General features: G+C 37.3%; 1 protein-coding gene across 2 annotated transcripts; it reads left to right on the forward strand.

The window, feature by feature from the left end:
• Positions 1 to 81: 81 nt before the first annotated feature.
• Positions 82 to 13,226, forward strand: LOC148869282 (protein argonaute PNH1-like). 2 transcript variants are annotated; one of them, XM_088973326.1, is made up of 24 exons: positions 82 to 827; positions 1,590 to 1,740; positions 4,601 to 5,042; positions 5,195 to 5,403; positions 5,544 to 5,690; positions 5,796 to 5,929; positions 6,045 to 6,154; positions 7,705 to 7,811; positions 7,898 to 8,036; positions 8,159 to 8,275; positions 8,794 to 8,901; positions 9,019 to 9,090; positions 9,187 to 9,309; positions 9,471 to 9,630; positions 9,857 to 9,978; positions 10,119 to 10,256; positions 10,346 to 10,488; positions 11,625 to 11,687; positions 11,858 to 11,921; positions 12,000 to 12,135; positions 12,228 to 12,301; positions 12,466 to 12,560; positions 12,637 to 12,668; positions 12,912 to 13,226. In XM_088973326.1, the coding sequence occupies exons 3-24, from the start codon at positions 4,686 to 4,688 to the stop codon at positions 13,073 to 13,075; spliced, it is 2,814 nt and encodes a 937-aa protein (XP_088829452.1). In that variant the 5' UTR covers positions 82 to 827; positions 1,590 to 1,740; positions 4,601 to 4,685; the 3' UTR covers positions 13,076 to 13,226. The 2 variants fall into 2 exon arrangements, with proteins under 2 accessions (XP_088829452.1, XP_088829453.1); XM_088973327.1 differs by lacking the exons at positions 82 to 827; positions 1,590 to 1,740 and adding an exon at positions 4,219 to 4,492.
• Positions 13,227 to 16,878: the final 3,652 nt, after the last annotated feature.

Here is a 16,878-nt window from a genome sequence, read left to right on the forward strand (position 1 = left end):
TTTTTATATTTTACCCTTTTCTTAAAATGACGTCGACGTCAACCGAGCATATAAAAGCCTCGATAGCAGTGCGTGCCTCCCAGCATTCCACTCCTTTTTCAAGGCCGAATAGCGTTCGCAACCGACTTCACCCCTCTCAATTCTCATGTTCTCATCCATTCTCTGCTCTCTCTCCATCTTCATCTCTTCCCCGCCGCGCTTCCCCGCCGGCCTCTACAATTCCGATCAAATTCACGCCGGAAACCTAACATACTAACACACTGCTCGCTCTTTCTCTTTCAATCTCACCATCGCACTGCAACATTGTGCGTTAGAAGGCAGGATAAGAACGAAAGTGCGGGGAAGCGCACTGAAAGCGTTTAGAGACAGAGCTGCATATGGAATCTGAGGCTTCTGAAACAATTGTTTATTTTGCTTATTTTTTATTTAATTTATTCTCTGCGAGCTCAGTAGCAAAAAGTAATGGTTACTCAATGCACGGATGTTTAACAACATTTAAAGCTTTCTCCTCGTTGCTCTACAGCCGTTGTTTAGTTTAGTTTAGTTAATTAGGTGTTTCTAGATGGAAAAAATAACATTAGAATAAACAGCGGAAGTGAAGCATTATCAACCGCTCGCTACTCCCGAAATTCCTTATAGGGCTTCACGCTTCCCTGATTCTCGTGCTTTGTTTCCAGACATTCTCTTGCTTGCTTGCTTGCTTGCTTGCATGCTTGTTTCTAAGTTCTAGATTTTAGCCGATCTCAAATTCGATCCCTGAAGTTTCCTGTGTTTTGTGAATTTGTCTACTACGTAAGGATTCGAGGCACTCCTCGCTCGTCTTGGAGGTGAGTAGCTAGCTAGTCGATCCTATTGTTTTGTTTGAACAGCATGTTCTTGTTTCTCTTATTCGAAACGATCAATTTCAGTTAATATCTTTTGTATTTTTGGAGGTTCTTTTCTCATTTTGTGATTTTTGAAGTATTTCTTCGTCTGTTTTTAACGAGCTTATCTGGTAACGCTTGTTCTTCCAGCTTTCGGACTACCTTGGAGTTTCCTAGCTCTCTCAAAAGCCTTTTGTCTCTAGGTTTTTCAACTAGATGACTAGATCTGTAAGGCTTCAATTTATTTCTATTTTTGGTAGAATTTCGTGATTTAAGGTGCAAAATATTTTTCTGTTTCCTTTTCCCGTTTGATCGATCTGGTTCGAATGTATGAAGTTGATTCATCGTTTCATTTTACGTTTTGAAGTTTAAACCAGAGGATTATTAATTTTATAGCCATTTGGAAACTTGCTTTATCTTCAGATCCTCAACGTATCATCGAATCTCTTCCCTGTGACACGCACAATTTGTTTTATTTGCTTGAATCGTTAGAGATTCACGGCTTCTTCCTCCCATTCTAGAAAACTTGAATCTCCAGATCTCGTCTTGATCTGCATCCTTCGCCCACTGAGTCCTTGAAAAAGCTCCACGTCGAAGCATTATCTGCTTTTAGTAGTACTGGAGATATGACACACCCGAGCTCAGATCAGTAGTTGTAGACTTCTAGAAGTGCCGACATTTTCATAAATATTTAGGAGATCTCTTTATTATTTGCTATTCTTGCAGACTTTGCTGGTAGGCAAGCCGGAGTTTCAGTTAATAATAGTTAATGCAAGAGGGAGAGGACATTAAAGGAGTGACTCTTTTTCAGCAGCGGAAGCAGGGAGAAAGTTTGCGTTAAATACACAGCGGCGCCAAAGAAAGCGTAAAGCAAAAGGTTTGTTTCAGACTTCTTCTCCGCAAGTCATAACTGTAGTTTTCAGCGTGCGTCGGCGTTCTCAGAAGTCCATCTGCCTTTGCTCCGTCTCTCTCTCATGATTGCTATCTCTAATTTCCACTTTCTAGTATTTGGCGTTTCCTCCAGCCATATTTGTGGTAGTACTCCCAACCATATTTTCTTCGTCAGAAAACTGCGTATATTCTCCTTTGCATTTATTGCCTCCACGTGATTCCTTGTTAGAGAGGTGGTTTTGAGCAGGAGGGCGTGCGTCTGGCCTTTTCCTATTTGTCCATGTTTGGCTTCTTCTTGTAAAAAGGCTTCTAGCGCATGTCATTAGTTCAGTGAAAAACTGAGAACGATATTGTGCTTCTTCCATACCAAAATATCCCAGGCATTAGGTGGATTTTCTTTTGAATATCCTAAATCAAGAGTCGGGTATTACCTCTTGCAGAAAGATCAGAAAACTGACTTTAGAATGACCAATAATAACTTTGGTGGCTTAACCTTATAAATCGTATTATTTTGCATTAAAATAAGATGCTTATATACGTTTATATGTTATTAATTGTTAAAGAATATAAATTTAGTTATGGATCTCATTTAACCGCTTAAGTTTTAGATTGATCTTTGTTAACCCAATGGAATTTCGCGTGAGAGTCGTGTTAGAGATTTAACTTTACTGTAAGTCATTGCTTTAGGAGAGTCAGAGAATTATGAATCTATGTTAGAGAGATGTAACCCTAGTCTTGTAAGTGGTCCTTTTGAGGGTGAACCGGTGAATTATTCTTCGAGAGTTCGAGTGCACCGTTAGAGTATGAGTGTATGACTTCGATTAGTGGGCTGCATGGGCCACGGGTTCGAGTTTGTAGTGCCCAAGTCCATGTTATTATCCCCTGGTGCAGAAGAGATAAAATGACCTGTTTCTTTTACCACGTATTCTGAGGCTTCTGGGCGCTTAAAATCTGAAGCTGTCTTCGTGGAGAAATCCTGGAACTTGATCAACACGTGGATCCTTAACAAAATGTCACGTATAAGATGAGGGCATCTGAAGCAGTCCGGCTTGGCCGAACAGGACTAGCCTGGACCCTGGAGACGGCTTCTGGATTTGCGGTGCACGAGGGAGCGGGACCATTTTTTGTTTTCTTTTATCAGCTGGACCACCAACGCACTCTTCCAAGTTTCATCGGTTCACACTCCACGTCTCCTATCTCCACCCTTGCTTTGGAAAAAGACTGCTGGAGTATGACTGGACATCTTTATCAGGGAAAGGAAGGCTAGTCGATGCATTGTGTCCGGTTATTAGAGAGCAAGGAGACCTATGGTCTGGGATCTTGACCCAATACTACTAAATGCTGTCAAACCAATTTTTTGTCTTTAATGAGTCAGAGCTTGGAAACCTAATATGCTGCATGGTTCAGTGATTTTAAAATTTGAACCCACCATTCCCAGCTATTTGCCCACATGCTTTACAACCAGACTGTTTCCTGTTTATTGGCCGTTGATATTTGCGGCATTCACTAAAGCTTTTGGTTCATTTATTTATATTTTTAAGAATAAGTTTTTGGTTTACTTATGAAGGCAAATAAGCATTGGAGTATGTCATCCCCATGTGGATACACTTGTGTAGTTTATCTGAGGTCATCATCAATGTCATCCCAAGTAGACAATCGAAAAAAAATGTCATCCCCATGTGGATACACTTTTCCTTCCTCTTATAATTCTAAGTTGTTGGCTTGTTGGGGATAATAGTACATTGGATAAGGACATTTCAATTACACCTTTCCAGTCTAAACTCTCAACTTGATAAATAGAGATATACAATACAACAAGAAACAAGCACTTGAATCATATGTACATGAACTAAAATATTCAGAACAGAGAGGTATATGATGTTTGTCAATCAAATCACTATATATGGAACATTTTTTTGGTAGATAATCACTACGTGGAAATGTTGCTTTTTTTTTTTTACATTTTCTTGTATTTTTATGTTTAATTTGATTGGTCAGAGATCTCGAACAAGGTCAAGACATGTGGCGTGTTATTATTTCCCTCTTAACTGATCTTACTGGGAATGTATGCTCTGATGTTCACTTTGTTAATTTTAAATGAAGTGCTTCTTACTTCTTAATATCACAAATGTCCTTAGAAAACATGTACCAACTGCATGTCTCCTTTCGTTTCATTCGGTGGTAAAAAAATTAATTAATATTGTATTATTTCTCTAAATAATATAATTATTACTTTTTTCTTCGAAGGGATAAACAACAAAAGAAAATCAATAAAGTAAAATCCATGTTTTACTTTTTAACTTTCCTTTTTCTTGTTCCACTTTTTTTTTTTTTTAATCCATGAATAAGGTTGCTGCATTTCTTTTTGCATGTTTGCATGCTCTCTTTTTTATCCTTTTCAGACTATTACAACTTTTTTTTGGTAAGCAGACTATTACAACTTTGAGCACAGTAAAACTGTCGTGGGTTCACGCTTTCCTTCCTCTTGCAGCCGTTACCAGCTGCTTTTTCCTGCATTTTATTTCTCCAAATAACCTGATATTCTCTAGTATACTCAGAGAAAACGTGAAAAATGTCATGTAGGCGCCTATAAAAGCCAGAGTTTTAGCTATTTTCTGTCATGTACACTTGCCCCCCTGTGTCTTGTATGTCTGTGTAGACTTTTTTTGTTGGTTCATCTTTATTGTTTCTGTGATGGCAATCTGGCATCAACTAATTATTAATGGCATTCAGTGAAGGTATAGATTTTGAGGTTTATAAAAGATTTAATTCAATACCAACGCATGTTGGTACTGTTTCGACTATAATTATAGTACTATAAACCTTCAAATGTCTCTGAACTACAGATACAGCAATCCAGTTTGAGGAGAAATGAAACCAGCCAACGCGTAGAAGAGCTTCCACAATTTTTCCTGTTGTTGTCTTTCTGAAATGCCTCCTGGTCAGATGAAATACCCCCATGAGAAACATGTGGTTTCTAGGAAACCTCTACAGAACTCCATGAATCAACCAAAGTCCTCACCCGAGATGTTGAAGGACTGTGCAATTTGCTTGCAAGAGCCAAAGAAGAATATAGGTAGGAGAAGGGGAAGAGGGAAAGGGAAAGATGCCCAAGCGGAGAGAAGATTGAAGCAAGTTGACCTTGATCTTGAAGTGGGACCGCCAGTTTCAAGCAAAGGTCTCATGTTTCAACGCCGGCCTGGCTATGGTCAAGCTGGTACCAAATACATAGTTAAAGCCAACCATTTCGTGGCCGAGCTACCAGACAAGGACTTGAATCAATACGATGTAAGCTTGATTTTATTGTTGTGCTTATGAAACTTTTAGGCAGTTAAATCAAAGCATATGCAGATGAATGCGCCTAGATATATAAAGAATTCATTATTTTGTCCAAGAGTTGATTGTGTTTTACTTTTGTCATTTTCTTTTTCTTTTTCCAGGTTACAATAACTCCTGAAGTGGTTTCCCGTCGCTTAAACAGAGCTATCATGGCACAGTTGGTGAAGCTATACAGAGAGACTGACTTGGGCATGAGGCTACCTGCATATGATGGACGGAAAAGCCTTTACACTGCCGGGTTGCTGCCTTTTACTTCCAAAGAGTTCAGTGTGACTTTGGTGGATGAAGATGATGTGCTGGGAATTACAAGGTTAGTTTATTTAGTTTTCTTGCTCTATGTTTGCTTACCTGTCGTCGACATTTTTTTTTCATGTTGGGTTGCTTTATTAAAACTCATTTGAAATTCCACGAATGGTTTTTTCCCTGTATATTCTTAAATACTTGTATCAGGGAAAGAGAATTTAAGGTGGCAATCAAATTTGTAGCTCGTGCAGACCTTCACCATTTACGTCAGTTTCTTGCTGGAAAACAAGCCAATTCTCCTCAAGATTCTCTCCAGATTCTTGATATCGTGTTAAGGGAAATCTCCAACCAAAGGTCTATTCAAACTTTTCATTCTTTCCCTCCATTTCTTAGTTTACTAGTAAGCCTCTTGTAATAGCAGTTACATCTTGCTACTTTCTAATGCCAATACGGGTTTAGGTACATATCAATTGGGAGATCCTTTTACTCTCCTGATATTAGAAAACCACAACGTCTAGGCAATGGGCTGCAATCTTGGTGTGGCTTTTACCAGAGTATTAAACCAACACAGATGGGACTGACTCTGAATATTGGTATTTAATCTTGTACTTTTCCTTTTCTTCTTGTTCTCTTGGCTTGATGTCTTATTGATCTATATATTTTCTTTTCGTTACAGTGACCAAGTTTTATTTGTATATTACTGTTCAGACATGTCATCGACTGCTTTCATTGAACCACTCCCCGTGATTGAGTTTGTTGCACAATTTTTGGGCAAAGATGTATTGTCCAGGCCATTGTCTGATGCAGAACGAATTAAGGTATGTAAATGTGTTGTGTGATAATTATGATTTATATTCTCTATTATTACATGATATTTTGGGCACAATTTCAATTTATTTGGTATTGCTTCTTTTGTGGTTTGTTATGGTATTTGAGGGGCTGTTGCAACTTGCAACCTATCTTTATATAGTTGAAATGCCAAAATTATTGTTTAAAGTGCTTGAGAAAATATCCTTCGCTCTTTATTCATGTGAACCATTATAAGGTTGGGTTATAACCTGGAAATTTAACTGTTGCATTCAGCTAAGATGCCCAGTATGACTGATTGATTAATCTTAATCAGTCAACTGAGAAAACCCCAAAACTATGTCCTCTTGGCATTTTAAAAGTCTTTAGTTAGATTGGATGGAGAACATCCATTTAGTCTATGAGGCATGCATGTGCATTCTTGTAGAAGAAGTCTTGGTTGGGATTGCGATTTGAGGTAAAGCTCAAGGAAAATGCCTCATGGAATGATTCTTTGTCCTCCTGAAGCTAACATTCCATGCCTTAAATGATTTCTTATGATGGAGGCATAAGAAATTCAGAGGAAACTTCATCATAGTGCTTGGATTAATTTTTTTTTTTAAATTGTTTCTTCATTTGTTCATTCAGGTCAATACTTCATTATTTAGCATATGGAGTGTTTAGAACTCCTAAACACTTCTCAGGCTCCATTCTCACTAATAATTTATCCAATGTTTAAAAATGCAGAGATGTGAGGTGAGGTACCAAAGACCTTTAGATGCATGAGGCATAGATTACTGTTTTTTAAGAAAAAAACCAAATTAATTCAAGGAATGTTTGTTATACTCTTTAGGTGCCAAAGACTTTTAGATGCACACCAAGGCACCTCAAGGTGTGAGTAATGTGTCTTATACTTTCAGGCACAATCCTCAAAGTGGAGCATTGAAATGTACACTTTTAAACACACTGGGTTTCTCATTATATGTGTATGTGTTTTGTGCAACTTGCATTTTGTTTGTTTTATGACTTAAAATTATATTTATATATATATATATATATATATATATATATATATATATTACCTGGAATTGGCATATGTGATTCCATTCTTTTTTCCTTGTAACTTTTGATTGACTAAATTTACTCATGTCCTATAAATAAGGAAGCACTGCACACAATCATTATAGGAAAACTTAGATCTCACTTTTGAGGTCCTAAAACATAAACATCTAGCATCTAGCCTTTGAATGTTCATGTGCATATGGATAATTAATGTTGTAATGAATCAACTAGTTATTGTCCAAGTGAGGACAAAATGACGTTAAAAATGTTTGCATATTCCTTATTCCTATGCTTATTAGCTGATGTTAGAAATGATCTTGGAGAGCCAGAGGTAAACATGGTAGATTGTTGAATTCCTACATTTTGTACAAATGGGAGCTCTTCTGCTGTATTTGCTTAAGTAATGTCACTGCAGCATATACTTGTTGATACTGTAAGATTTCATTATACCGGTGGTCCAAGTTATGTTGCAACTTGCAACTCATTCAAACCCAGTTAAAACATTATTTATTTTGAGCAGGTCAAGAAGGCCCTTAGAGGAGTCAAAGTTGAAGTTACTCACAGAGGAAATGTACGAAGAAAGTACCGTGTTTCAGGGTTGACATCACAACCTACAAGAGAACTAATGTACCGGATATCTCTGAATGATTCTTTATGGTTCACTTTTTCCTGCTTTATCCAACACTGAAATATTTGTCTTCTTCATCAAACAGTTTTCCAGTTGATGAACAAATGAACATGAAATCAGTTGTTGATTACTTTCAAGAGATGTATGGGTTTACCATTCAACATACCCATCTTCCTTGCCTTCAAGTTGGAAATCAGAGAAAGGCAAACTACTTACCAATGGAGGTCGATTCTATGTCTTCAGCATCTCTCTTTTTTTTTTATTAAATATGTCTACAGCATATCTTGTATTCAGTAAATCTTGTTTTCATTTATCAAATGTTTGTATTTGTACATGATATTTGCAGGCCTGCAAGATAGTTGAAGGACAGAGATACACCAAGAGGTTGAATGACAAGCAGATAACTTCCTTGCTAAAGGTTACATGCCAGAGACCACGGGAGCAGGAAATGGACATTTTGCAGGTATAAATATCTCAATGCTTAGAATGAAACTTCTTTTGATATGAGAGTTCATTGTGCGCATTCAATCATTCATTGGACTCATGATTCCTTTAATATATATATATATATATATATATATTCATTGGTGAGGAATCATTGTCCAATTTATCCCAAGTTAGATGTCTGCTTGGAAATGATTAACACGATTTCTTTATTATATACCCTCCTCTGGTGGGTGATTATTATTTGAATGGTTATTAGAAGAGTTGAAGAATCTGTATGATAAAAAAAGTTCATACAGGATTTCTAGAATACAATTATTCAATTTGGTAACCCAAATCTAGGATAGTCCGTAACAGCCATCTGCAATGCTGAACATAAAAGAAAAGCAATTATAAGTTTCTCTTATTTTTATATATAAAAATGCACCTTGACTTGGATCTTGGATATCATAAAACTTAATGGGGTTAGTATTTGGATTAGACTCATATTAATACCATTGTATTTTCTTATTTATATTATGTTTTGTTTATTTTCAGACTGTCCACCAAAATGGATATGAGCAAAATCCCTATGCAAAGGAGTTTGGTATCAGTATTACTGACAAGCTTGCATCTGTTGAAGCTCGAGTTCTTCCTGCCCCATGGGTAACATGCCAATGGACCAGTCAAAGTCCAGTTGATTTCTTGGATTATTTTCTTTTGTTAGCGAGCAAGCTAATATGAACTTCCTGCACCTTATTCATGTCATTTGTTGTATGACAGCTGAAATACCATGATACTGGAAAAGAAAAAGATTGTTTACCTCAGGTTGGTCAGTGGAATATGATGAACAAGGTACTTTATGCCCAAGTTATGCTGCCTCTGTCAAAATGTAGAATTGAAGATTTCCCCCTAACTACTGGAAAGTAACTCTTGGTTATGCTAATGCAGAAAATGATAAATGGAAGCACTGTAAATCATTGGGCTTGTATCAACTTTTCAAGAAGTGTTCAAGAAAGCACCGTTCGTACATTTTGTCAGGAACTGGCACAGATGTGCCAAATCTCTGGCATGGTAAGATTTCATGATTCACTGATCTTTGGGTGTTGATGCCCTTTGTATTTTATCATGATGTGGGTGTTTTATAGAACAATTGTTTAATATAAGGTTCCTGTGAGAACTTGATTTCATGGACATTTCAATTAGAACCTTATATTTTGTTTATCTTGTTATAGGAATTCAACCGTGAACCTGTGATTCCAATCTATTCAGCAAGGTCTGATCAAGTAGACAAGGCCTTGAAATATGTATACAATGCGGCAGCAAACAAATTTAAAGGGAAAGATTTGGAGCTCCTTATTGCTGTTCTCCCAGACAACAATGGTTCTCTATATGGTATGTTGTTAGTCTTATTTATTTGTTGACAGAAAGCAGCTTTGTGCTAGATACCTGCTGTGGTACAAGTGTCTGAACATGTTCATTAGGCTGTTCTTTGCCACATATCTGGTACTTTTGAATTTCTTATCTTTTTTATTTATTTTATCCTAAAAACCTAGAACATGATGTGATAAAAGTAAAACCAACCTACCATTTTTACTGAAGCAATGTTTTCTTTGTTCAGGTGACTTAAAGAGAATTTGTGAGACAGATTTGGGGTTGATATCCCAATGCTGTCTAACAAAACATGTTTTTAAGATTAGCAAACAGTACCTGGCAAATTTGTCGCTTAAAATCAATGTTAAGGTAAGCAGTAAATGTAAAGTTATCTTTATTCAACTTGAAAAGGCTAGAGCAAGATGGCTGAATCATTAACTTATTCTCTTTCCGTACTTATTTTTCATTTTTGTTCTTTCTTTCCTTATCTTCTCCTCTTGCCTCTGCAGATGGGAGGAAGAAATACTGTGCTTTTAGATGCTCTGAGTTGGAGAATTCCATTGGTCAGTGACATCCCCACAATTATATTTGGCGCTGATGTAACTCATCCAGAGACTGGAGAGGACTCTAGTCCATCAATTGCTGCTGTAATGGTCTAACTTGATGTATTACTTGAGTTGTACAACAGTACGATTTAATTCATTTTAACTTCTTTTCTGATGATTTACTAATACAGGTGGTAGCTTCGCAAGACTGGCCTGAGGTTACAAAATATGCTGGGCTAGTTTGTGCTCAGGCTCATCGACAAGAGCTTATTCAAGACTTATTCAAAACTTGGCATGATCCTCAGTGGGGTACAGTCACTGGAGGCATGATCAGGTGTATATTTATATAATTTTCTGCTTAATCATTGTGATGGCATTGTGGAATTTGATTTTGTATTTTTCCTGTTTTCCAGTTCATGTCTAACAACTGGGGGTACAACATGCTATTGCCATCACCCTACTCATTATCACCATTCTTTGTTTTTGCCATTTCATACTGAATTATTTAAGTTTCTGTAGCCATGATGTTGTGGATGCTAATGCTATCTCATCTTCCCCCCCCCCCCCCCCCCCCCCCAAAAAAAATTAAATTAAGTAAATAATTAAGCAAAGAATTATTGCTGATTAAGTGAAATAAAAAGCCCTAGCAGAAAGTTACATGGTAAGTAAGACACTGGCATGGTTCATATAGTAATTGTTAATTCTTACTTGTGTTTTGTGGGTTCTCTTTATAATGATGTTTAATAGTAGAGTGAGCTTGTTGAAAATTACTAATGCTGTTGTTGGTATAACCAGCCCAAGTGGTTGCAATACGTCCACTGACCCCTGCATTTTAGCAATTGCTTTTCATGTACTTGAAGGTGTATTTTTACTTGATCGATTATTTTCTAATTATGACAACTATGGAAATGCTTGATTATTTATTATTCTCTCTCTCTCTCTCTCTCTCTCTCTCTCTCTTAAGTGAAGCAATTTTATGTATGTATTGACTGGAGTCATGAGGTTCAGATTCTATCCAATCTTAGATGCTGAAATATTATCTTTTATATATCTTTCTTATGGTTTGGGCCTCAATAACTTAAGTAAACAAGATAAATATCTTTGCAAATCAACTGAAGCTACCAATACTAATTCTTAGTATAAACTTTCATGGAAGGCAACCATTTGTTATTCTTGCTTTTGTTCTATGGTCCACTTTGAATGGTGTTCGAAAGGAACCCATGTCAAGCTGGTACAAAGTTTACCAACTACAGGCTTGCATAAATTTTGCTTAACTACTGCTATCTATGTTTCCATGTATCCAAGGACGGCCTGAATTTTGAGGATTGTTTTCATAAGAACTTGATAGGTGTAACAGCTAATATTCACCAATTTGGTACTATTCCTTTGAATGGGTCAGCAAGGAGCCCCAATTGATTATTTATTTTGTACTTTATCTTTTTTAACCAATGTGACCATTTACTACTACAGGGAGCTTTTAATTTCCTTCAGGAAGGCAACTGGGCAAAGACCATTGAGGATAATATTTTACAGGTAATTTAGTGTGTTGCACTCATAGACCCCCCTCCTCCCCTTCTTAAATTCTTGTGCCAAAAAAGTGACCCTTTACATCATTCAAGATTAGCTTACTTGAGGAAATGCTAGGTTTCAGAAATCCTGTATTTTTTTCCTAATCCTTTATCATTTTTCTGTATTACTTGCAGAGATGGTGTCAGTGAAGGGCAGTTCTATCAGGTCCTGTTATATGAATTAGATGCTATCCGTAAGGTAAGGTGTAATCTAACCTCTGTCATGACGATAATTGGTATACTAGCTTCCTAGCTCTTATGTTTACACTTTCTGTAGGCTTGTGCATCATTAGAACCAAATTACCAGCCTCCAGTAACATTTGTGGTGGTCCAGAAACGCCATCACACAAGGCTGTTTGCAAACAACCACAAGGATAGAAGTAGCATTGACAAGAGTGGAAATATCCTACCTGGTAATTGTTATGTGCTTTTAACAGTAGGTATTTTTTCCTGTAACTTGTTGAAATTTTCAGATTGTTATTCAGTTCTGAGGTTCACTGCACAGGCACTGTGGTGGATTCTAAAATATGTCACCCTACTGAGTTTGACTTCTACCTCTGCAGTCATGCTGGGATCCAGGTATTAGAGTATTTTGAATACCAATAGGATTTCAATACTTAAAATTAACCTAGAGGGTTTTAAAAATCTGTTGATAGTCCAACTGAGTGGCGTTTTCTGAAAGGGATTTTGCACAATCCAAGCTTGTAGAAACATTTAATTGCTTTGAATTTCGTATTTGGCAGGGTACGAGCCGACCAGCTCACTATCATGTTCTCTGGGATGAGAACAATTTCACAGCAGATGAGATACAATCTCTTACCAACAATCTCTGTTATACGTAAGTCTTTTACTCTTTATGGAATCTTGAAAATCGTGCAACTGTAGTACCTAATGCAGTTGAATTTTCTTTGCAGATATGCACGGTGCACCAGGTCTGTTTCAGTGGGTAAGCGTTTCTATCTCCACATGGCCCGACTCATTCAATAATTCTGTCAACGAGGAGCTCATTGTCTATTTCTTATTTTCTAACTGTAACACAATCTGAGCTGAAATTTGATTCCTTTTCCTCTTTTAGAAAATCCTTGTCGTGCAAACTTGACTGTGTTTCAACTGAACTCGTACAAGTTTAATATTTGTTGATGCTTGGATGGATATCTTCCTAACATTTATACATTGATTATGTGAATAGTGCCTCCTGCTTATTATGCCCATCTGGCTGCATTTCGAGCTAGATTTTACATGGAACCGGAGGTGTCTGACAACGCTATGACAAGAGGCACCCAGAATGGATCATGTGTTCGTCCTCTACCTGCCTTGAAGGAAAAGGTGAAAAGGGTGATGTTTTACTGTTAGAAGAACGAAGAACAATGAAAACATCGCTGTAGTCTGTACATGAATGTTGTATTTATATTGTAGAGTGTATTGCAGTCATGTTCTTTGTTCGTGTAAAAATCGAATCCCATTGGTTGGCCAATGTTATGGGGGTGTTCATGTTCTCCAAAAATTTTGCTTTTTCTTGCTTTTACGTAATGTTACATTAGAAAAAAAAAAAAAAAGCACTTGGACGAATGTTTTTCAAATACAAAGTGAATGCTCTCATTCTGATGATTCAGAACAACCTAAATCACGAGATGCTTTCTGAAACAACAAAATACGCCAAAGATTATTATTGTTATTTATTTATTTATTTTTGGTGGTGGTGGTTGGGGGGGGTGGGGTTGGCGCTAATTTTGGGCGTACAGTTCTCTAAGGAACTCTAGTGTGTTAAAACTGAGACAAGGTTTCGATGTTTCAGTTTTTATGTTAAACCAGAAATCATAGGGTCTAAATGGTACCGCTTCATTAATTGAATTTGTAGATGTTATAAAACAATTATGTGGATAATAGGTTCAAAAAAATTTATCAAAATTCAAAAATGTATAGGTCATAAAAGAATGCCTAATCGTAGTTTGTAGGAACTTGGACAGAAAGTGGAAATAAACTTCCAAGTTAGGGGTGGACTTGGGTAGGGATTTTGTGAACATTTGAAGCAAGGTTTTTAAAACTGAATCGGACAATGAACCGGTCAGGGGTTTGGGGTTTGGTTCCTGGGTTGAATGGTTTGACCGTTCAAATAGAACGGATGACCTGTTTTGACAAAAAATTAAAAAAAAAAATGGTCAAAACCGCTGAACGTTTTGAACGCCCAGGTCAGTGGTTTGCTGACCAAATCAACATTTTTGGGCAAATTAATGGTTTTGGGATAAAACAGAACCGGTCACCTGACCGGTTCCCGGTCTTTTCGGTCTAACTGTCCAGTCCGGTTTTAAAAACCATGATTTGAAGAGACCAACCCGAAGAAGTATTGATATGGCCAGAACTGTTCACCTATTAAATTTGGTTGGTGGCGCTAATCTACGACACAAGCACATCCAAACCTCCGTTCGGGAAATCTTCTCGTCCTCATCGAGTCCGGATCTGCTCCTCACAGAGTGTCTCACACCGACCTCACAGCATGTCTTGGCTGCACATCGGAAACATCTCCCATACTTGTATTTATTATTTATGGAGAGATGTTCCCAATACAGGATGGGATGTGGCTGTGAGGTCGGTGTGAGGCATGCTCGATGAGGAGCAGATCCCAATTTGTCTTCATCAGCCTCATCGTTTACTCCAATGAGATCACCTTAAGATCATTGAACATGTTACCTCGGGAACAAAAGACATTGGTCCGAGGTTCCCAAATGGCAAGGATTTGAATACCACCTTGTCATGGTTTGTCATAGGCTTAATCTATTTATGCTTGGTGGGCTTTGTTGAGTGGTTTTATTGCCAATTCCGTCATTATGATTTTTTAGAAAAATGATATTACGACAGACCTCCAAAAGTTTAACATGTGATTGACCTCCGAAATGCCTAATCAAAATCAACATTTCTTGCAGCGGCCTTGGTTAATACTAGCATGGCTATTAGGGTTCCTCATGGGCATACAATTGCTCATGGTGATAGAGAATGAATCGGCATTGCACAACACACATGAAGGGGAGGTTTTGCACGTGGATCTAGCCTAAGCATGCCCCTATATCTTACTAGTCTCACACACAAGGAGGAGGCTTTGGTACATAAATAGTGCCTCCCACAAACTGGAAAGAGCCACACATGAGCCTAGACCATGTGCATATGAGGTCATGATTCAGCGCCGCTGACCTTAGTGGAGCCATTGAATGGGTTGACACATGACCCTTACACACAGAAGGCTTGTCTTGGTCACATATGCCCGAATGATGCAAAATAAAACCTCTATAAAGCCTTCACAAGAACAACTTAAACCTAGGGGGTATCCTTAATTTTCAAATCCTTTTGAGCATTGTTTTCAAAATCGGACTGGACGGATGGTCGGACCGAAAAAACTGGGAACCAATCACCTGACCGGTTCCATTTTCTTCCAAAACCGCTTTTTCCTCCAAAACTATTTGATTTTGGTCAGTAAACCATTCGAACCGTTTTGATCGTTTTCCAATTTTTTAAATTTTTTATTTTTTGTTAGAACGGGCTGATCGTTTGGGTCGAACGGTTGAGCCATTCAAACCGATAACAAGACCCCCTGACCGGTTCGGTCACCGGTTCATTTTTAAAAACCATGCTTCTGAGCCATACCCGATCGCTATTACCCAATGGTAAACGACTTTCTTGCCATTTCGACTCAGTAAACTTCTTAATTGAAAATTTACCATTAGAGGAGGGTGTCCAAAGAAATTGATCCTTATCTCAATGGAAAATATGCATATTTAAAGTTAAGTGTTCCTCTTGAAGGAAAAGATTATGGACTAATTGCTGATACCAAGATTCTAAATCAGAGGAAACTAAATCCTTAATGACCAAATCTTTATGCTCTTTAACAGGTGGCCCCATTGGAACATGAAACCGATCCTTTTCCTGAATCCATGGGAAATCCCAAACACTTGCATTTGAATGGTCTTGAACCTGAACCCCTAAACTAGGGAATATAGATAACATTTCATGCATCAAAGTTTTCCACAAGGGGGAAGGGGGAAGTAGATCTTGAAGCTTTCCTTGGTATCATCTGTTTGTTATAAAGATATTTATTTTGCAAAACTCTAGCCCACAAAGATTCTGATTCTATAAAAAATTTCCACACAAGTTTAGTCAAAAGAGCTTTCTTCATATGGTTCAAAGCTGTATAACCTAAACCCTCTCTGATTTTGGAGAACAAAACTTGCTCGAAGCAATCCATTTCATGTGTTTGTTATTTCCTCCCTCATTCCATCAGAATTTTCTGAGGTTTTACCATTTCTTTGTCTTTTGAGCGAATTTAGTAACACTCATACAATACGAGGGGACTATTTAGAGTACAGATTTAATTAGAACCTGTTTTAGATAAAAAGATAGAGATGAAACATTTCAATTATTAAGGTGCTGTTCATTTTGAAAACCGTTTTACTTTGGTGTTTTTTGCTTTGAAAATTGGGTAAAAAATTTTGTAAAGTATGCTTTCTGGAACAAAGAACCATTTCCTGTTTGGTAAAAGCACATTCATCCATACTTCCGGTGACGGTTTTCGGTTGTTTGATGGTTGAGACCGACGATGGCGGTGTAACTCCAGTAGCGACGAACAGAGGTAGGGCCAAGAGTTGTATTGGAAGGTGGTCACACGTGATCACCCGTTCGCACAAAAAACAAAAATATTACTATTTCACCAAAAGCACAAACTATAAAAAGCGGACTTCGTGCTTTTGGAAATTTTTATACAAGTATAAAAACAGAAGAAAAAAGTATACAATACAAACACTATATCATACTTTTTGTACTTTTGTACTTTCAAAAGTATAAAAGTACTTTATAAAAGTCTATCCAAATAGGGCCTAAGTTTGTCTTTCATTTTTTCTAAAATGTATTCTAAAGAATGGTATATTTGTTTTTTTCCATATTAATGGGACCCCCAAATACTATCTTTGTTTCACTAAGACATTTTCTTTGTATCTTAAGCATTTTTGCTCCCATGGGTGGGGTATTTTTTATTAAAATAAATACTAGATTTTTGAAAATTTATAGACCAACTTGAAAGTTCTTGGAATTGTTTAAGTAAATCCACAATATCTCTAGCTTCCTCCCTGGTAGCCTTTCCAAATAGAAGAACATCATCGGCAAATAGCAAG

The sequence above is a fragment of the Nelumbo lutea genome, chromosome 2 (genome assembly GCF_056320005.1).
Source record: "Nelumbo lutea isolate HS-2025 chromosome 2, American lotus-T2T, whole genome shotgun sequence".
Taxonomy (NCBI): Eukaryota; Viridiplantae; Streptophyta; class Magnoliopsida; order Proteales; family Nelumbonaceae; genus Nelumbo; species Nelumbo lutea.